The sequence below is a fragment of the Lissotriton helveticus genome, chromosome 8, assembly GCF_964261635.1.
Source record: "Lissotriton helveticus chromosome 8, aLisHel1.1, whole genome shotgun sequence".
NCBI lineage: Eukaryota > Metazoa > Chordata > Amphibia > Caudata > Salamandridae > Lissotriton > Lissotriton helveticus.
This window is the reverse complement of record NC_136069.1, coordinates 227,045,941-227,068,616: the sequence shown is the minus strand read 5'-3', so window position 1 is coordinate 227,068,616 and position 22,676 is coordinate 227,045,941. Positions and strand designations below refer to the sequence as shown.

Genomic DNA, 22,676 nt, shown 5'->3' with positions numbered 1-22,676 from the left:
ACCAGCCGCGATGGAACGGGGCGGACGACACAAAAAATACAGTAGTGCAGGTAAGTAAATGACAGCAAAGTGCTTAAATGATTTTAGTGATTTAAAAGTAGAATAAAATATTCCTTCGCGCTAGCGCCTAAATCGCGCTAGAGCAAGCAACCGCTTCTTCCAAGTAACCGCACTGCAATGCGATGATTAGCAGGGTTCAAGAGGGCCAGGCTGCTGCCACCAGCCAAGCGTACTCGAGTGGCCCTGAGTGAAAGAGAGTTTTATGGCCGGCCTCCGAGGAAAGCTAGACCGCTCAGTCTGGTCCGGCTACACCAAAGATGGCGGCACGTCTCACCCTCCACACAAACGGCACCAGCCGCGATGGAACGGGGCAGACGACACAAAAAATACAGTAGTGCAGGTAAGTAAATGACAGCAAAGTGCTTAAATGATTTTAGTGATTTAAAAGTAGAATAAAATATTCCTTCGCGCTAGCGCCTAAATCGCGCTAGAGCAAGCAACCGCTTCTTCCAAGTAACCGCACTGCAATGCGATGATTAGCAGGGTTCAAGAGGGCCAGGCTGCTGCCACCAGCCAAGCGTACTCGAGTGGCCCTGAGTGAAAGAGAGTTTTATGGCCGGCCTCCGAGGAAAGCTAGACCGCTCAGTCTGGTCCGGCTACACCAAAGATGGCGGCACGTCTCACCCTCCACACAAACGGCACCAGCCGCGATGGAACGGGGCGGACGACACAAAAAATACAGTAGTGCAGGTAAGTAAATGACAGCAAAGTGCTTAAATGATTTTAGTGATTTAAAAGTAGAATAAAATATTCCTTCGCGCTAGCGCCTAAATCGCGCTAGAGCAAGCAACCGCTTCTTCCAAGTAACCGCACTGCAATGCGATGATTAGCAGGGTTCAAGAGGGCCAGGCTGCTGCCACCAGCCATGGTTCTGATCTTTCAGCCTCTATCCCGGGGTTTTGGTCAGAATGACTCTGAGGCTGCTGGGCTTCATGGTCTCCTGCATCATGCTGGTGGACTATGCTAGGTGGCAAATGCAGGCTCTGCAGTGAGACCTGAGTTCCAGTGGCTACAGCATCAGGGGAATCTTTCCGATTGCGTCCAGATCTCGGAGGGCACTGCACACCAATTGCAATGGTGGCTAACGAACCAGGATTGGTTCAACAGCAGATCCCTCTCCCTTCCCCAACCAGAGTTCACAGTGGTGACAGATGCCTCATTTCTGGGGTGGGGCGGTCACATGGGAGAGGCAGAGATCAGAGGGCCTCTGGTCTCCGGCGAAGTCAAGGCTCCACATCAACCTTCTGGAGCTTTGGGCGAACTGTCTTGCACTGAAGGTATTCCTTCCTTCTGTCAAAGAGAGAGTATTGCAGTTGTTCGTAGACAACACCAAAGGCAATGTGGAACTGCAACAAACAGGGTGGGGTGGGGTCATGAACCCTATGCCAGGAGGCACTTCGTCTCTGGAAGTGTTTTAACACCTGGCAGGTTCTCTGAATGCTAGGGTGGACAAACGTAGCCGCTGGTGCATGATGGATAACGAATGACGTCTTCACTCGGAGGTGGTGCAAGGTCTCTTTCAGCCGTGGGGAGAGCCTTGGTTAGATCTATTCACCACCGAAGAGAACGCGCAATATCAGCAGTTCAGCGCGTTTGAATTTCCAAGGCAGCACTCGCTAGGCGACACCTTTCTTCGCGAGTGGAGTTGCAGCCTTCTATACGCCTTTTCGTCTATACCACTTCTGTCCAGAGTACTGAAGAAGATCAAGCGCGACCGGGCCCAAGTCATTCTTGTGGCTCCGGACTTGGCACAAAGAGTCTGATATCCCGAGCTTCTGCACATGGCCATCGATCCTCCGATCAGACTGCCCGTTCGGGAAGGATCTTCTTTCTCAGCAGCAGGGGATGGCCCTTCACCTGAACCTGTCCAGCCTTCACCTCCTTGCGTGGAGATTGAGCAGCGACAGTTGACAGCTTTTGACGATCCTCGCGAAGTCAGGAACGTTATCTTGCCAGCCAGGCGTCCCTCCACCAACGGTATACGCCTGTATATGGAACACATTTCTGGCATGGTGTGCATCAAAGGATGTGGATCCTTTTTCTGCACCCCTTTCAGAGCTTCTCCTATTCCTTCTTTCTTTGACCCAGCAGGCCTCTGCTCTGGGCACCTTGAAAGGCTATCTTTTGGCCATCTCGGCCTTTCTTCGGCTTCCTGATCAGCCTTCTCTTTTCAAGTCCCCTATTGTAAATCGCTTCCTTAAGGGCATTACTCACTTGTTTCCTCCAATTCCTTTCGTAATGTCTCAGTGGGACTTGAACTTGGTTCTGACCTACCTTATGTGCGCTCCTTTCGAGCCACTGCATAACTGTCCTCTCAGATTTTTAACCGTTAAAACTGCCTTTTTGGTCTCCATCACCTCTGCCCGCAGGGTGAGTGAGCTTCAAGCCCTTTCTTCAAGACCTTCTTGCCTGACTGTTCATCCGGACAAAGTTGTCCTTCGCACTAGGCCTTCTTTCCTTCCCAAAGTGGTTACCTCTTTCCACATAGGACAGACCATCACTTTGCCCACCTTCTTTCCGCCTCTGATCCTTCTAAACAGGAGGAGAGGCTCCACCATCTATATCCAAAACGTGCGCTTTCATTCTATCTGGATCGCACAAAACAATTCTGGGTGGATGATCAGCTCTTTGTTGACTACGTGGGCGCCAAGAAAGGTTGGGCTGTGCAAAAACAAACTATCTCTCGATGGGTCCTTCTTTGCATCAAAATCCGCTTCTCCTTAGCGAAAAAGGAACCTCCAGTGGGGTTGCGTGCCCATTACACCAAGGGCAACGGGAGCCACTACTGCTTTGGGACGTGGGGTCCCCCTTCATGACATCTGCCAAGCAGCTACGTGGACTTCATTGCACATGTTTACCAAACACTACTGCCTGGACAGCCAAGTCCAGAGAGACAGCTTCTTTGGCCATTCAGTTCTCCAGGACTTTCTGGTGTGAACTGGGTTGCAGACCCACCTCCGGGGTTGGTATTGCTGGCTTATCTATTCTAAGGTGAGGAATTCATAACTAATTGTCTCTTTAATATTCCTCACCTTAGAATTACTCCTAGGCATCAGACTGGATCCGCAGAATTTTTCTTCAGCAGTACCCCAGCGTGTCGGAGGGTGACATCGGTCGACTCTGTGTTCGTCGTTGGCGTCGTGGTCGCCTGAATGACGTTGCGGTATCTACTTAGACACCGCCCTGCGCGCTGACGTCAGCTCTTTACAAGACATTCCACGCCAGAAGCGTAGAGCCATGCAAGACACTGACCACTGGTGCACAAAACTGGAGCCCTGAAAGGAAGTCCCTTACCCTAAAAGTCAGTTCGCAGAAAGGGAAGGATGGGTGGGGCGGTGAGGAATCCATAACTAATCTATGCCTCGTTACTAAAGGTAAGTAACTTGTTAATTAAAGTGGTACCCTGGGTATGGCTAAAAAATACAGTTAGGTAGTGGTTGGGTATAGATATGGATACTATGATCATTGTATACTCCTTGGTTCAACTGACTTGTTTCTGCCCTTTCCTAATCAATCATAGCATTTGTAATCAATCAGCGCCTTGAGACCCTCACGGGTATGTAGTGCGCTTTACAAATGCTATGATTGATTGATTGATTTCCTAAAAGCCTAATAGGTCTTGGGCATTCATCGGGGTTAATAACTACCTCCCTGAACCTAACGTAAAATGATGGTATGTAGTTGGTTAATAAAAGCAGAGAGAACCGACCTCTCTGAAGGTAATCATCTGTATTTAATACCTTTAATCAAGGAGACAAAAGGGAAATATTCCAATAGCATAGAAAATATCAGGCATATATCTGGTGTAAATTTCCTGATCACCTTGCCCACACTCCCTACGTGTAGTGCGGCAATCTGACTTTCATAAAAACAGGACAAATATATATATTTATTTTTACAAACATACAACCACAGTGGCAAAAGCAAAATCACAGATGTGCCGAAGACACACATGAAACAACTGGAAGAAACGCATGCCTAATACGGCTATCCCAGTGCAACTTTACCTAGACACTGAAAGAATGTTGTAAAATAATATGAAAATAGGTTTAACAAGTAAAATCAGGTGTTTCACAGTATGTAATTCAAAGGGGGACGTTATGGTTGTGATCTTGCTAAGAACACAAGAAAATACGGCCCAATGTCATGGGAGATTAAAGTAAACAGACCAAACGTACTACATGTTCCCTTCCAACAGCCGTCTAGTAGGATAGGAAATGTGGTGAGTTTGCTTATTTAAGGAGCTGAGACCCATCTTTGCCAGCTGATTTTATGGTTCGCACCTGCCGGTACTCAAGGGATATAGAAACCAGTACCTCCCATTCCATCTGCGGCAAGGGCTAAGCCTGCACGACATTGTAGCCGTAGCAAAACAGGGCATGCAGCAGGAGGCTGCCCATTCGTTATCTCAGGAGTGTTGCAAAGGGGAGGCTTGGCGTGTGGTATCATGGCGGATAAATGTCACCGCGCCGTGGGCATACGATCATGTTAAGGAAAATGGGAAATGTAGTCTTCCCATGATTTTGTCTCCCAAAGTGCGTAAGGGCAATTTGTGTGTCTTTTGAAAAAGACAAGCTTTACACTAGTGAGCCAGAGAGGCTGTCTTAAATGAGCAAGTATATATATATATATATATATATATATATATATATATATATATCCACGGATTCCTCTTCAAATCAGGAAAAAGGACGACAAGCCACACCACCAGGTACCGGAAAGATTGTTTATTTTAGGGCATAAACAGACGCGTTTCGAGCTCACGGGCTCTTGGTCACATATATATATATATATATATATATATATATATATATATATATATATACTTTTTTTTTTTTAGTATATGTTATGTTATGTTATGTTAAGCTGTTTTATAACGCGCACAATTACTGCCGGAGTATCCTATATCACCAACACATACATGTAATTTCTTGACAGATTTTCGCACATCATATTGTTCTTTGTTTACTAGCATCTTTTCAAATTCCACCACATTTTTGTTTAGATCTTCATTTTCTACACCACCTACTCATCTTTTAGTCTTTACATTCATCCACGAAGGACAAACCAAGGTACAAGCTTCCGTCCTCCGAAATTATTCAAAATATGTCATCCCTGTCGTTGTGTGTGGTGTAACTCAATAGTTCCTAATCTTATTAAAAAAGTTCCTTCTTCCAACAAGACTGGCTTAGAACAGCTCTTTGAATCTTTCAAGTACACCAATTGTCTTTGGGTGATATAATGCCAGCTTTTTGTGTGTAATACCTTTCTCATCAATAAACTTTTCCATCTCTTTAGATACAAATTGCACTCCATTGTCCGACAATAGAGCAGATGGAAAACTTTCCTACACGAAAATGCCCTCTAGAAATCCAGTCACATCTTTTGTCTCCACAGAAGTGGTCACATCTATTTCAGACCGTCTCGAATACGAGTCCATTAGTACAAAAACATACCTATCTGCTTTGGGCTCTCTTACGGGACCTAAAATGTCTATGGCCACCTCTTCTCAAGGTTCTTTGGTAACTTCCTCAGAATCATGGGTTGCACTCTACTTTTCAGGCTTTTATTACACTTCAGACATTCTAAACACTCCCTCACAGCTCTTTACACTTGGATATCCGTCCCTGGCCACCAATACATTTGTTTCAACCTTTCCTTGGTTTTTTAAATGCCTGAATGGCTGTCATGTGCAAAGGTTATTAAGTGCTCCCTTAGAGAACGAGGCGGCATTAACCTAGCTCCACGAAGCAACAAACCATCTTGACACACAAGTTCACTTCTAACCCTCCAGAAAGCTTTCAATGATTCATATATTTTATATTGTTCTTTCCAACAACCTCTAGTATACTCAATCACCATTTGCAAATCTGTATCTTTAACCAATTCTAGTTTCCACTCATCTTCTTTGTTCCCACTATCTTTGATTAATCAAACCACATAACCATCACTTCCATCTTCTTCACGTCCTTCTCCACCTTTCAAACCTCCCGCCAACAATGAGCAAAGACTAAGTCTGCTCCTAGTGGGCAGGAGCATGAAAAATGCTCCTGTCCACTGGGAACTGACTTTATCTGTTTCCCTGCCTGCAGAGAAGCAGATGAAAATTTTGCTTCCACCCGCAGGGAGCAGCATACACTCATCCTTACAGGCAGTCACACTCCCTCGTCACCCACCCAGAGAGACACTCAGACACCATACAGGTACTCACACAACCAGTCACTCACCCATACATTTACTGAGACACCTAATCACTCACTTACACAGTCAGTCACGCACCCACTGATTCATCCATACAGGCACTCGTACACTCACTGATTCACCAATACACTTTGGTATATATATTCAACACTCATAAACGTTTTCAAAACACTCCCTGTCACTGGATGATGTCAAGTACTGGCAAGTAGTAATAGGAGTTTATCCTGTATTCAGAATGAGTTTTTCTGTAACCATGTTTCTGGTAGACAGCAAAAGTCCAGATTTAAAGATTGAAAGAGATCTGCGATATGTAAGTGATGATCTCACATTACATACCGAAGTTAGGCTCAGGGAATTTGGGCTTTGGTCCCAGGGAGATAAAATCTTGTACAATGGTGCATTAAGATATAAGTTCTCTGCTTTAAAAAAAAAGTTTAATAGCCACTGAAAGAGTATAAAAGGATGAGAGTAAGATTAAAACTTTGGGGCTATAGGAAACTCTGTGATTATTCTTACCATTCAGCAGTTTAATTCCATTTAAGTCTGCTTTCAGTTGGACAGCTTGGTGTGTGGCGCAATCGGGCTTGCCTTAGGTTCATAACTAAATAGTTGCTAGTGGCTTAGCACTTTTGGGTAGAACATTGCACAATAATTATGAAAGTCTGCACCCAATATGACTCCCGTAATGAATGAAGAAGAATTTCTGCATGGCTTAGGAAAACAGGCTACCACCTGACCAGTCAGCTGAAAGTGTAAGTGTTCAATTTTCTGAGTGATGATTGGGCCAGTGCAATCAGCCTATTATAAAATCAACTAAATGAATGTATCTGTTCGCAACTACACTGTTACTCGAGCAATATTAGAGTTCTGAAGACCGTTAAGCAGAATAAATTGGCAGTCAAAAGTTTAGGGAAAATTTAATCACCTTCCAGAAATTCATCCAGGTGGTGGCCGCCCTTCTACATCTACACTCGATGCTGGTCCGAGGAGCCACGCGTGAACCTTTTACGGCTAAATGTTGTTTATGGTTGACACTTTCGGCCTTGCTGTGGGCACTGTTGAGGGTTATCTTTTAAACCTTTTTGACTTTCTTCATTTACCTGATCGACCCTCTTTGTTCAAATCAACCATTGCGATGCAGTTTTTGAAAGGTCTAACATGTTTCCTCCTGCACCTTTTGTTATGCCGCAATAGAACCGTGATTTGGTTCTTGCTTGTTTGATGTGTGCACCTTTTAAAAGGCATGCATAGTTGCATTCTGAGGGTGTTGATTGTTAAAACTGCCTACCTAATTGCAGTCACTTCTGTGCGACCACAACATACTATGTTCGACTTTGATAGATTGGTGCTTCGGGCTATCTTTAACCAGAAGGTGGTGTTGCCATTCTATGAGCGCAGACTAATGTAAAGCTTATCACCTCCTCCTCTCTGCAAAGGTGTCTTACTTTCTCTGATATTTTCCATATGTCTTGTTCCCTCATTTTTCATATGACATTGTAGAGGGAAACCTTCATGGTTTTTAAGTTCATCTTTAGTTTATCGTCTATTTTTGTTAATTGTATCTTACAGTGCATTAGCGAATAGCTCTTGTGATACGTTTTGTTTAAAAATGCATAAACAATGGGCAACCAAGAAACGAGGAAAATCACATTTTTGTCGAAAAAATAATTTGATGGTTGTGAAGCAAATTATTAATTTTATTAGGCAATTTGTCAACAAATTGGATGCAAGATGAAGTGACCGCTTTCAGAGACACTGAGCCGAAATTGCAAATGTTTACCACAGCAACTGCATTGTATAAAGGGCCATGATTTATGCTGCTGTGGTGTTATTGACTGGGCATCTTGGGGATTTGTAAAAGTATGGTCTGTTGAATATCAAAGTAGTTAGCCACATAAAGATAGTTAACATTGACTATTGGTTCATGCATGACTCTTCAAAGAATGTTTTTTTCTCTTTTTTAATAAACTCAGGACTTCAAGCACCTCCTCTTCGTATAGCAAGCAAGGTACCCAGAGCCAAACATTCAGAGGTGTCATGTTTGAAGATGATGATGAGGTAAAATTGATTTAATTTGTAAACTGCAATCATATATTATTGCACCATAGTAAAGAAATACATTATTAATAACCCCAAAACCCACATTAGGTAAATCATAACCATGCTTTCTAAGCTGAAACTAAGTCAGCGTCCATGATTTTGGACCTGAGCAGCTGTCAGCTTGTTGCATCCTGATTGGCTGCTGGCCAGTAAATGTTGCACTGAGAGTGTGGGCTCCCTGTAAAACTCCCAAATAGATATTCATTGCAGGTGTGAGGAAGACTTTGCCCCAATTCTGCACTATGAGAGATACTGTGGGTCTGGTTATGGGAATTCTCTGCTCCTCGGAGCTGCAGGGTATGGCTCCTGCACACAATTTAACCGTCAAGGGTTTTCCTCGTCTTCCACGCAGTTATCCTGCAATGCTGCTCATACTTAAAGGACATTGAGATATTGGGGGTATTTGTGGAGATATGGCCTGATGGGCACCAATGTAGAAACTCTCCTGGCGCTTTGCCATATATGACATCCTCTGATCTTAGGCCATACTTCTGACCATATCCCTCACCTCTCTTTTTCTGCATTGTTACTGGTGCTGCCTCCTGTTTCTTGTCGCCAATATAAATGAATGTCTTTTGATGTGGAAGTCCTCGAAGCTTTGAGTTTACAGTAGCAATCTTTGCACAGGGAGAGGGCACTCTTCGGTATTGACTTGGAAGTGGAGTTAAGCTCTTGACTGCTTTTAGATCCTCTAATCTGGCTCAGATCCTGGGAGTGCTCTCTCCATCACCTCTAGTGTCAAAATATTGCATCCTGACAGACCAAATTCTACATTCCTTGTTGCAGTCTTTCTGAGTCTATTAGAACAGAAGGGATATCACAGACAATTTATTTACAAAGGAGGCAGTCCATAACTTGTTGGTGGTATTGCAGTCACAGGCTTTTCACGGTATGGTACTTTACAATGTCTACCACATGTGGAGTGCATCTGGACTAGAAGATTTCTTGGCACTGACACGGAAAACAGACAAGACTCCAAAGCACAGTGAACAAATGTTTAACTTTTATGCAAGAAAAGTGATGGATGAGCTGCAGAGGAGGGACAAATTGTTTGAGAGATGAGAGGCCAATGTGGAGCCAAACAGGCAACACTGGCAACCGTGAGCTGTGACTGGAAGTCAGATCGCAGTGCGCAAGGGAAGGGTAATAGGCAATAGAGTGTGAGTTTTTTTTCTGTATAGTGCATGATAATTTACATAAGCTGTGCCCATGACTACCACTTGCAACCAGTACAGGTGGGCCAATCGGAGGGATGTGGAATCAACCTTTAGTGCTTCCCAGATGAGACGAGCTTCAGCATACCAGTCTGGTGTCCCTCAAGAAGATACATGAGAGTGCCAAAATGTGCTCTGTTCCTCTAGTTGCAACTCACAACATGAGTGGCCAGCAGTGTCTTACGCTCGCAATAACCATGCAGGGGAGACTGTGACTGTGGACTCTGAGTATGTAAAAGCATGCAATGGCCACCACATTCAAGAGGGAAATGAAGGGCTAATTGAACTAAATCCTGAATCCTATGATCTACATCTGATTAACTGTGACTTGTCCAGTGCAAGTATTGGGGGTCGGAAGGCAGGTCCCCAGTTATTAACACTTCATGCTACAACTCTAATCCCGGCCCCCATTGTCATGTTAAACCAGTGGTGACCCTATCAGTCCTGAACACTGAAGAGAATTCTACTTGCTTTGCCAATGCTGATGTAATGTTTATATGCTAAAGGGTCTTTTCTAAAAGGACAAGAAGGGGCTGGAAGCAGTACAATAAACAAACAGTGTGTAATGATCAGTGGTGGGCCAATGGCCTCCAACATCTTGCCTTAACTTCAGAGCTAGACTCCCTCCCCCAGCTTCAGATGGGGAATGCTGTGAGGCTTGAAATTCCTAGAATTGTCAAACATTTATGTACAGTTGTTGTAAGAAGCACAATGCTCTGTTGTACAGAATCTACCACAATCATCGGGTTATAACGTGTTTTTCGCTTTACATACTTTGAATGAGCAAATTGCCAGTGACCTTTGAAATGTTTTAAGAGTAATTGTCTGCAGAGTGTAAGTTTTAGTGCATTTTTAGCTAATGTAAATCCACCAACTGCATTCCTCTGACACATCTAGAAGAACAACCTCACGGGGCATTTATCGGCAGGGCTCTCTATTTTTACCACAGCGCCTTTCCTCAGCGCTATATTGCTGTATAACTAGATTTATCCTTTTCGAATGAATTCTTCTACCTGTTACCCTCAAGAGATATGTTTGTGGTGATGGGCCCTGAGCATGATTCATAGTGGAATGACCAATGTGGCTCATGCACTCAAAAGCCACAAAGAAGCAGGAGACAAAGCCCAATTTGTTCGGGTTTGTGGCACGGCTTTCTCAAAGTCATCAGAGGAAGCACAAGAAGCATCACAGAAGAGATGATTCCACACCCAGACATTGATTGTGTTTCTGGATAGGTCCCCGCAACTCTCCCCCGCTTGAGTAATTCAGTCTTCCTCTGAGCCAACGTTGGTCAATTTAACCCCAGCTTTGGATCCAGCTACTCCGGCGCCAATCCTCCCTACTATGAACCCAGGAGTTTTTCAGCTGCAATCCACTGCAGGTCAAGGTATTTACCTTAGCCATGTTGGCGCTCTTTCGTAGCACTCAAATTCCCTTGGATGTGCCTTTGATACCATGTACCCTGAGGGGCCTCTGACTGGAATACTGCCAGCAAGCTCTGCCCCCTTGCCACCCAACTTAAGACGTCCCCCTCATGCCACTCTACTTGCATTTGCTGGAATCCTACTGACACCCAGCCCTCTGCCTCTACCCCCTCCACTGGCACTTTCCACTGCACTAGTATTGGCTTCAGAGCACATACCAAATACAAAAGGACATTCTTATGCACTCAAGGATGCAAGCACAGAGATTGACGGAGTAGGCCTAGTATAGAGAAGAGCCCCAGCATAGAGAAGAGCCCCAGCTCAAGCCCTGCCTAGGGATGAATATTTACAGCAACTGGATAACATTTTTGGGCTTGACTTGTACTATATACAAATGTTACTCATCATCAATCATAATGATGGCTATAGTAGTGACGCAGCCAACTTGCTGCCCCACCAGCACAGACGAAGCAGACTACTTGGCCCTCTAAAATGTAAGTAGCTTAGATACCTTTCCGGAGTTAGAATTTGAGTGCCCTTCAGGGCTACCATTTTCAGAAGTGGCTTCTTTTCCTACAATCCTTAGTTAAGACAGACAGACAGACAGGTTCTAGGATTGCCTTTTTCTATGGAGGTAAACAAGGCTAACTGCCTGACAGATCTCCCCTAACCTACTTCTTCATTGGCACAGCCCTTTACCCATTCAACAATGCTTTGATAGCGCTTATTAAAGCAGTATAGACCAAACCATCTTCCACCCTAGCCGTGAACAGACAGATTACAGTCACCATTGCCTGCTTCCAGGGCATCCTGGCATACTGTCAACCTGCGCACCATCTGAAAGCATGGTGATTTATGCGTCATACTTTACAAAGCAAAATCCAGTGTCCACCTCCAAAGCATCTCCTGACTGGGAGTCTAGGAAAATGGAAACCAAGGGTTAGAAAGTTTGGCAGTTTGGTTCACTGATGTCGCCTAGTATACCAACGTGATGTGGGAAATGGCCCCTTAGTAAAAGCATTGCTGAAATGGTCTGAGATGCAAACACAGCTAAACAGATCCTTAGAGCAACTTGAATACAATGGACTCAGTGGCAAGGACCATGGGTTCATCTGACACATGCCTGATTCTGCGTGATGGGCTTCGCATGGAATGGACATGTTTTCGATTGGTCCCACCGCTTTGGTGCAGAGACAGACTCGACCCCAAGCTTTTTGAACTGAAATGAGCCATGGCACATACTCCATGGTTGGCTTCTTCTGCCTGCCAATTTCTTAGACAATATTGCATATTACGTGGCTATGCAGGGGATATGCCTTTTGTCTAACATCAATCTTGCTTGCCAGTCCCAACAACCCAAATGTTTCTGTGGCAATACAGGGGCCGAAGTTGATCTAGGAGCCAAATGGCTCAGCAGTCTTTTTCTTTTTTCTCTGTACCACCCATTAAGCCACTTTAGGTTTTCCACAGGGGAGAACACGTAGCATTGGGGGAAAGGTTGCTATGTCATTTAAGGACTCATCAAATAATCAAACTGACCCGTGGTTCCTATAGATTATAGAAATTGGCACTCTTCCCTTCCAAAAGTTTCCCTTTCTATTACACCCGGCTTTTCCTCATACACGCACACTTGCATTTTCCAAACACTCAGTCATAGTCCAAGAAGGGACAGGGATTTTACCAGTATTACTTCCTTATACCCAAGAAGGATGGTGGGCTGCATCCGGTTCTAGACCTCTGTATCTTGAATGTATTTCAAGATTCTGACCCGAGCACTGGTTCAACTGGCTATGGAACTTGGAGACTGGATGGTGTCTCGACTTACAGACAATATACTTTCATTATTTTAATCTTGCAGTTACGAAGTAACTACTTGCACTTTCTGGTAGGTTCCACACACTACCAATTCAAAGCCCTCCAGTTCGGATTAATATCCGCATCCTAAGTCTTCAACAAGGTAACAGTAGTGATTGTGGCACCTCTGCACAGGACCAGAATCTCAGTATTCCAATACTGATCTCAGTATCCCCATACTGATAATCGCCACAGCAGTCTGACCATTTGAACACCACAGCAACTTAGGATTTTCCATCAACCTACTCAAGATGCACATGGAGCTCCCTCAACAACTTTTGTTCAAAGGCGTGTTGGTGAGCAATACATTTCCCAGGTTCTTCACTCCTTAGAGGGTTCGGGAAATTCTGGATATGGTTGTTATGTTTCAGCAAAGAGATCTGATTCCTGACCTGACAGTCCTATGCCTGCTAGGTCTGCCGGCTTCTTGCATCCTCCTGGTCACTCGAGCGCAATGCCACATGTGGACCTTCCCATGGTGCTTTTGCCTGCAGTGATTCCAACCTGTGGCAATCTGGCAAACATCAAGATCACCCTGGAAACAGTGACGGATCTATAGTGATGGCCAGTGGAGGAGAACCTCAGCTTGGGAATCTCCTCTGCCTGCCTGCCATCGGCAGTGGCCACAGTGATGATAAATTCCTTCATTTTGGGTAGAGCACTCTCCTGGAGGTTCTGGAGATCTGAGTACTTTGGTGTCAAAGAGAGCAGGGTTTTCACATCAACCTGTTGAAGTGTAGGTGGTTCTGAAGCCTTGCCTGCCCTCTGATAGCAGTTGGTGTGCCAAAGTCCTGGTCTCAATCCAGAAGCCTGATAGGGACCCCATACACCTGGCATCCTACAGCTCTATTGCCAAGTTAGACGTGGATTATAAAATTCTAGTAAGGTATGCCCAAGTCCTTTCAGAGCTTATACACTCAGAATAGGATGTGTCGTCCCAGAAAATTTTGCATCTCTTTCACATACAAGACCATGTCCAAGGGCGATTCCCATGCGCTGCCTGCCTCACATTAGACCTGGAGAAGGAGTTTTGATACGTTGATGTTGGATTATCTTTTTATGGTACTCGCCCCATGGGTGCCGGGAAGCTATTGCTTGCTTTTATCCGGCTACACTTTATCAGGCATTCCTCTTGGGTTCACCTGGGTCATCACAGTTGTGGCACCAGGCAGCGATGCTCGATTTCTTCCCTGCTCTTCTTTTTTTTTACAGAGTTTTATATAGTGCGTACTTGACCCGAATCGGGCATCAGAGTGCTTTACATATAGCACCAGTTGCATTACATGAGGACACATTATTTTTTTGTTTGTTTTTGGGCACGGGGAGATTAAATGATTTGCCCAGAATCACAGGATGTTCAGCGCCGAGACTAGAACCCAGTTCCCCAGATTCGAGGTCGACTGCCCTAGCCGTTAGGCCAATGTAGCCCCTGGCCCTTCGATTGCGTGTGTAGGGTCAGGAATGGGGCATACCCATCGAAGATGGGACACACGCTGAGTCTTGGTTCACTGATGATCTGCTTCTATATCTTCGCGAAGTCACAACTGATCTTTCCTCGCTTCACGATTCCTTGTCTGCATTTGCCGATGTCACAGGCCTCTGGGTCAATTGGTTGAAGACGGCGGTCTACCCACTCTGCCCCGGTCAGTGGCCCCGAATTACACACCTTGATGAGGTGCACCTTCGTTGGTTTGGGGAGGCAATCCGCTACTAGGGGTTAGTCTTTATCCTCTTGATCTTTATGAGGGGAACCTCTGATGGGTCCTGGCAGGCATCAGGTCGCAGGTACAGTTTTGGCAATCTTTACCCCTGGATCTAATTGGCAAGATAGCGCTGGTGGAAATGGTGGTTTAACCAAGTCCCTTGTACCTTTTTGTCAACCTACCAGTCATCCCACCAAAGTAGTTCTTTAATGAACTGGACTCCCTTTTATGTGTCCTTATTTGGGGTAGAAAACACTGTCTCATCACGTCACCCTCAAGAAATTGCAGTTGCTGACAGGCAGGGGAGGTCTGAGTACCCCCTCCTTCAAAGCATTCTATCTGGCAGCATAGCTGCTGTGGCTGTCGCAAAGGTGTAACATAGACAAGACAGGCAGTGAGCAGGGGTCATGCCGGTTGCCACAGTGCAGGGCTTTCTCCTTCCAAAGGTTCATCCCTCCTCTCTTTGGCCACTGTAGGGGGCAGTGGCACGCTCCTGCATGCTCTGGATACATCGTCTCATGCACAACATGCTCAGCCCTTCCCCTCATTGGCCTGCCCTGATTCCCGCGCTTCTTTTCATCTAAGGACTACCGGGTCTAGACAGCACAATCGCTGATTGCGGTGGGGGACTGATTTTCTCATGGTCAACCCCTCTCCTTTGACCACTTGACTACAGACCATGACCTCCCGCTGGGACAGTTTCTTATTCACCGGCAACTTCACAACACCCGCCGAACTCTCTCGGGTGCATCGTAGACGGAACCTGTCACTTACCCACCCGTTGTTACAGGCCATACTCGCGATGGACGTCACTTCATCACATCGCAATGCAGGGCCATTCGTGAACTTGCGGTTTCCCTTTCACAGCACTGAGGCGTAAGTGGGAATGGGAATAATCTTTAGAATTCCCACAGTCTTCCAAATCTCCTGGTTACACAGAGCATACCTTAACCCTGCCTAGTTGAACTGCTACTTTCCTGACATTCAAATTCGTTGTCCCGTTGTCACACCCCAGACATATACCTTACGTATATGTTATGTTCCTATTCGACCCTACAGATTTATTGGCAGTCTGTGCATTCTACCCTGCGGGACATATGGGAACCATGTGCCCTAGGCATCTTGCAGCTCTGGCACTCCTCCTTGCTAAGCGGGTGCTTACTCTCCAGTGGCGTTCGCCGACAGCTCCACAGGTGGTGGCTTGGCACAGGCGGATACAAAAGGGATGGGGCTGAGCAGGAAGCTCTTCGCTATTAGGAGGTCTGACATCTCCGCAAACGACCTATGTCGCCCCAGTGGGGTACCCTCCTTACACCATTTCTGCAACAGATGGGAAATGGTGAACTACCTCCGTGAGTTCTGCCGGCCTGTTTAATAGTCATCACCTGCTGTGCATAACTATATGATCTTCCTATCGCAAAGCCTGGATTGGTGCACTACTCCCTGCCCTCCCTGGATTGTATGGTGTGAAGGGGGCTTCTTGAAGGACTCTCTCTTTCATCCCAACCCTTTCCACTCTGTAGATCTGTTGGCCCATACTTTATGCCAAGCATCCATCTCCATGAGCATACCTTCTACGTTCACATGTTGCATTCTTGAGTACTTCGGCCTGCCGCCGTCATCTCCAACTCATGCCCCAGTTTCCGTTTTCACCCCAGTTAGCAATACTGCGACAAGATACAGGGGGAACTCATTGCTCCATGACGGCAATCAATCCACGATCTTCGCTGGACTTCATACACTGAGAATACCCCCAGGACCAGACTGGCTGTTGCGGTTATTGGGCATTTGCCTGGAAGGCTGGGAGCCGATTTTGGAATGGTGGGGCCCAGTTTTGCACCAATGCTGCAATATCAACCCCCCAGTAACATAAGCAGCAGTGCTCGACACTAGCGCCCTCCACAGGGATGGGGGCCGATCCGACAAAACTGCCAGGGCTGCTTTGGGGTCCCAGTCCAGCCCTGAATATGCTACTGCATGAATTTGATGTCTTAATGTTTGATTATCTACTAGGAATATTTACAATATACCTTTGAACGGCTGTCTGTGCCGCAAAAGTCACATACATTGAAAAACCTAATGTATACATTAAAAACAAAATGGTGTAGTCACTTTTCAAGATAGCATTTTTATATGGTCACGACACTATGGAGCACAATCTGATTCTTTAGTATGCCTTGTGAATATTGGAAGAAGAAGGAGTCTGTCATGCTTGAATACGCCTTGGACATGACACACTAAGGCCACTTACTTGATGGATGGAGGCAGTTGTTAAAGCGCCTGTATCCACCAATGAGGGGTCGCTTATTCTTTAAACTCTGAGAGCACTATTCAGAATTTTTTAAGATTTTGGATCAAAGACTAAAACTTTCTAAGTTTAAATGCATAAACAGGTGGTGTTTAATGGGTGGATTCAAGAACCTGAGTTTTTTTATCCTCTACAGTTAGAATCGTTTAGTGGCCCATACTGCAGTTGTTCATGTCTGACAGTGAGTGTTGCGTTATAGTGAATGCACCAACACATAGGGCTTGCACATTTTTTTGTTACCCGTTGAATAGAAGGAAAGTATATACTCTGGGTTTCACCTCAAGAACGTTACATAATACAGAAAACAGAAGGGTAAAACAGATCTCAGCCTGCTTGTATGTATTCTAAGTGGGAATGGGGAGCTTTGTTGGCAAATTCTATTTTGGTAAATCCTAAATTGCTGGTCTATGATTTTGATGTCAAGTATATTCCCACTAGGTAGAGCAGGTTCCCTAAAAAGGTTGGAGAGGAAGAAAGAGGTAAAGAGTACAATGAGGAGTGCTTCGTAGTAGTGGTGGATGTTAAATTGGTCAGTGGCATTATTGATTTGTAGTAGACATCAATCTCAGATAATTTGTGTAAATTACCAGGGTGGCTTTGAAAATATATACTTGAATGCGCTGCTCAGCCTTTATATTAATTACCTTTGGAAAATGGAACGCTTAAGAGAGATTCAAAATGTGTGCTGTTTGTTTTATGAATTGTTGTGGATATGGCTTTTGACATATGATTAGTAACAAAATTACTAAAGGAGATTTAGTTGTGAATATGATAGTCCTTTGACAGGTAGTGACATTTTTAAAACGTCAGATATTGTGTTATCTGTACCTCAAGTGAAACGCTTAGGAAACAATACCCTAGTTGACAGCAGCGCGGGGGTAGTTGGGGAACGTTGCGGGGAGGGGAGATAGGGTAATATCCATGTGGATTGGGGAATGCTTGTAGCACAGTGCACTAAAAGATGTTGACTTAATGGTAATGATATGCAGACAGAACAAATGTCCGCTACGATAAATGCACATATGTAAAGGAGTTTGTTGTAATGATGAACGCACATACTTAAGAACGACTAGAAAAGACAATAAAATATGTTTAAAAAAATGTGTACCTGAAGTGACAAGCATTTATATATGCATACAGAGCCCGTGCAAACTACTTCGTTGTCTGATCGGCCATGGGAGAAATTAACAATTGATCTTTTGAGTCCTTATCACGGTTGTCCGAGACATTACACATTCAGAGTTGTTTAGGTGGATTATTACATTCACCAGGGTACAGTGAGAATTGTTCCAGTCTATTACTAATGGAGTTGTAAAGTTCTTTTTGAGACACTTCAGAAAACCAGGGCGAGCCACTGTGCCTTGTGTCTTCCTCAAGGCACCCTTCCTTACCACTAGCCTAATACTTCTCTGCTCATGCTGATGACGATGTTGTTAACTTGATTATGTCGACCCACTTGACCACGAAGGTCTCATTCAGTTACACTCCAGTACATCGACCATAGTGCCACAAGAGCCAGAGATGCCATATCACCAACACTTGTGGACTGTGTTAGTTGTAGGGCGGTGTCTTCGCGCTTTCCCTCGTAACATTCCACAGCATGCCTACTCAGGCCGTGCATTACAGATGCACCATGTCACTAGAAGGACCATGGCCAGCCAAGTCTGTGAGTTACCAGGAATTTGTGCTTGTCCATTCAGAATTCCAACTAAAGTACACTGTGTATGGGAGGAGGTCAACAGTAGAAATTCTGCTCTTTGTGGGTATAGTTTTAGATGTTATCCAGCCATTAAGATTGATGTTGATGCCAGGTATTCTCCAGAAACCATGAGACACATAATGGCGACTGAACAGCAAAACCTCTACTCTCATGAACATTAAAGAGGCAAATTAAATTTTGCGATGCTGTATGGTATGTTTTGCAGACCACACTATCAGCGAGGAGGGTATACAGGCACTTTAAGAATGACTAAAAATGCATAAATAGAGTTTAGTGAGTGGCAGTACAGCTCCACCCCTGCAGTTACATTCAAATAACTACTCAAAATGAGAATTATTTCCTAAGGCTTAGCTCTCAAAAATCATGAGAAATGTGGACATGTTTAGTGACGAGTGACTTATTCTCTTGCAGGAAGAATTTGACCCCTTCAAGAGCTCTGTTGCTCCATCAAGAAGAAATCGAAGATGAAGCATCACATTGTGACTTGGACTTTCATTTCAGAGGAGTGTTTTTGGACTGGAGAAATTCCAAAGACATATGTATGCATACAGTTGTAAATAATATTTCCGACTTCAAATGTTTATTTTCAGACAATAAACATATTACATTTTCTACGTTTCACATAGTTTACAGTAGTTTTTATAATAGTTTAACAAATCTGTTCTCACTAAAGGCATCATACGATTTCAGTTGATTGTATATTACACGTGTTTACTTATCTGATATTTTTGCTGGTAAGCAGGTTTGGTGTTTCAAACTGAGAGCATTTGTCTTTCTTTTCAGTAGTGTGGACTAAACAGTTTTTACTCTTAGACGATACCAGGTTGATTCTTGGTGTCTTAACTTCCTTAGATTGTACTTTCGTACTTTCTGGTTAAAAGGCAAAAATATGCAGTCTCTGAAACTTGAAACAGAATAACCAGTCTTTGTTTATGGCATGATACTTGTGTAAGCTAGCTCCTGTGTTTTGTTGATCTTACTGAGTCTTGAATACGAATTTTGGTATATGCTCACTTGGACAAGAACACATTATGTAAACACCTACCTTTCCACACTGTTTTTCATCCCTTAAGGAAAGCCAGAAAGAATATTCTTATTGAGCTGCACAACAACACATTGCAATAGAAAAATAATGTACTTCAAATGTTTAAATGTCTGGAAAAGTCTGGATTCTGTCTTTGGAAAAAGCCTCCCTCAGCAAGTGTCTTTCGATAATTCGAGAGTACCTTTACAACATTCAGAAGGTTGCCTTCTGTTTGTTGTTTTGTTTTTTACTTGACCTATTTGACTGTTTTTTCCGTGTTCAGCGAACATGATCTTTCATTGAAAACTGTGGAACATTTGGATTGACAACTCAACGCTCCAGGGATAGCATACTAAGACAAGCACTGTGACCTTTGGTGAAATAATAGTTCTGGAAGCTGTATTGTTAAAAAGTGAACCTAATGAGGAATAGGTGGATAATCCAGGCCCTCAGAGAATATGTGAAAAAATATGTTTTTGGGCTAGGATTCATAAGAATATAGTATTTGTCATTCAAATGTATGAAATTGAAAATGCATACATATTTTATTATTTTCTTTGATATTTGATCCCTTTAAGTGTGTTTGAAATGCTGCAATTTCCCTTTTTGTTGCATTTCTCCTTCCAAAAGCAATTACACGCCAGCTTAACTTTTTCTCTTGACCAAAACATCGTTTTAGACTATTGGTGTCTGACTGACTAAAACCACACTAATCAATTATAACAACTGGATGGATGCAGACTAAATTATAACAATTCGGAAATATAGTATCATTTAAAATATAATTGTAGTACATAATTTGTAAAAATGTATAGTAACGTCATTAAAATATTTTAATAGGTTTAAAATAAAGACAGTCTTCCATGTTTTCAGTTTCTGCTCTTGATAAAGGAAATATCCAACCATATTTTACTGTTTATCTGGAGAATCGCGCCGCCCTAAACAGACTTATTTATATCACTGATGACATATTTAGGGGATTTTCTGCTGCATGGGTGAGCCATGGCTTCACTTGATAATGTATTTTAATAAGTGTTCTCCAGTTTCTGCTCCACTCCATTTCGTCAGCATAATCTAAAGGATTTACAAAGGGTGTTCTGAAAATGAGAAACAGCGACTTCTTTACCCAATAAGGTCGCACTTCAGCAGCAATAGGTTCCATCTTAAAAAGATTTACGTGCCCTGCCTAGGCTTGGTCAAAGATAAATATATTTTTATTCACAGCAGTATTTATTTGGTTTTAATTGAAAAAGCACTAGGAAGTTAAATGTTTTTCAGGAATAGCTATAAAAAATATAGTCTTCCTTTAAAATGTAATAGAGTGATTAACATTTTAAAAACAGTTTCATAGATATTGGGACTGATTTAGTGGGAGGAAGTGTTAAGTTGTCAGCTGAAAGGCAGGGTCATAGTGGAGGCCTCTGTGGTGCGTTGGGCCCCCAGGGTTTTTTCCTTTGGTGGGGCCCGCTCTCCCTCTAAGCCATACCATTTAATGCCCTGCAGAATGTGTGAAATGGCATGGAATAAAAAATAGTTAAAGGCTTGACAAAGCCACTCTGCTTTGCAGAGCAGGCCCCTGCAGCATATGGGGGGCAGCCGTTTAGGGGGCCCCCAGTGAGCCCATGACCAGTGAATGTGTGTGTGATCTGAGTATGCCGGGATCCCTCATCACATTCTGCAGGGGGCGGGGGGCAATGATTTTGTGTTACTCCACCGCTGAAAGGATTATATACATTTACAGAATATGCAATTGAAATTACCTCTGCATGCTCTCTGTGTGGTAGAGGCTATTCCATCAGCAGGGTCCCCACCGATGAAGTATCCTAGAATGGTGGACTTACCACTTCCACCATAAATTGTTTGATTATAGATCCCACCCAATTCTAAATCAGCCCTTTAACATTGTATTCACCACAGGTTTTCTGAAGTACTTTCTCAAGTGTGAGAATTTTGAAACTGGTGTAGTTCTAACAGTTGCACTATTAGCGCATAAAGTTGGCTATAGTTTGATGTTGTTTGATGAACTCTAATCTTGCTTTGAAGTTACTCCACATAAGGAGAGCAATGCACGTAGATCACTGAATATTTGCACATTCTAATAAACTCCATACAATGCTGTAAAATCAAAATTGTATTTGATCATTTATTGTACACTGAGTGTATGAAGTTTATGTACAAAATTAGACAGGCAATAATATATGGAAAGTTAATGGCTCACCCTTTCGATGAAATATAACTTTCTGATCCCCACATAGTTCATTAGCTTTTCTGAACTATATGCATTATTAGTATAGTTTTCTTTGTGTGCATCTGTATGCCTGTTTCTTACTTCCGGTTATATATATATATTTTCTTTTTTTTTTTAAACATTTTTATTATTTTAACACCTGAGAACAAGTACAGTACAGTCATGTCTTTGTCAAGCAAAAGGCCCCACATCCCACACCATCCCCTCCCCCCACATATCCCCTTAAAGGTTAAGAGCTCCCCATCAATAATCAAATTCACAAGCAATAATCGTTGGTCGGTACTCTCATAGTGCATAGTCTCTCGAGCTTGGGCGGCTCTGTCCCGTGTATACATCTTGGCCACATATAACAGACAGACCTTATAGTCCTCCATCCAGGCCATAGTAGTGCCTCCACTTGCCCCGTATTCTGCTAAATTTCTTCGGGCATCGCCTCGCCTATACGTAACCCTCTCGGCCATCATGTACAAGTCCATTCCCCTCCTCCATTCTCCTAGTTGAGGGGTACTTGCGCCCCCCAGTTCCTAGCTATGTCCCTCTTGGCTACTACTAGCGCTAGGGCTAAAAAGATCAGCAGAGGGCGGGCCAGGTCCACATCATTTGACATCCCTAGGAGTATGAGCTTCGGGTCCATCGGGATCTCCGTCTCCAGTACCTCCCCCAATTCAGCAGTGACCTCCCCCCAGTAGGTTTGTATATGAGGGCACGACCATAGTATATGTACGAAATCCCCAGTTACCATCCCACATCGCAGACAGCTAGGGTCAGACACTCTTCCCATCCTAAAGAGTCTCTGCCTGTCAAAGTATGCCCTGTGTAA

The 22,676-nt window shown here is 43.9% G+C and overlaps 1 protein-coding gene across 1 annotated transcript in view; it reads left to right on the top strand.

Moving 5' to 3' along the window:
- Positions 1-21,737, top strand: part of MRE11 (MRE11 double strand break repair nuclease) — a 365,919-nt gene extending 344,182 nt beyond the window's left edge. The window contains exons 19-20 of the mRNA XM_078656972.1: positions 8,235-8,319; positions 18,996-21,737. Coding sequence (XP_078513098.1) covers positions 8,235-8,319; positions 18,996-19,052 — 142 coding nt within the window. The 3' untranslated portion in view covers positions 19,053-21,737. The remainder of the gene's footprint in view (positions 1-8,234; positions 8,320-18,995) is intronic.
- The last annotated feature ends 939 nt before the right edge of the window (positions 21,738-22,676 follow it).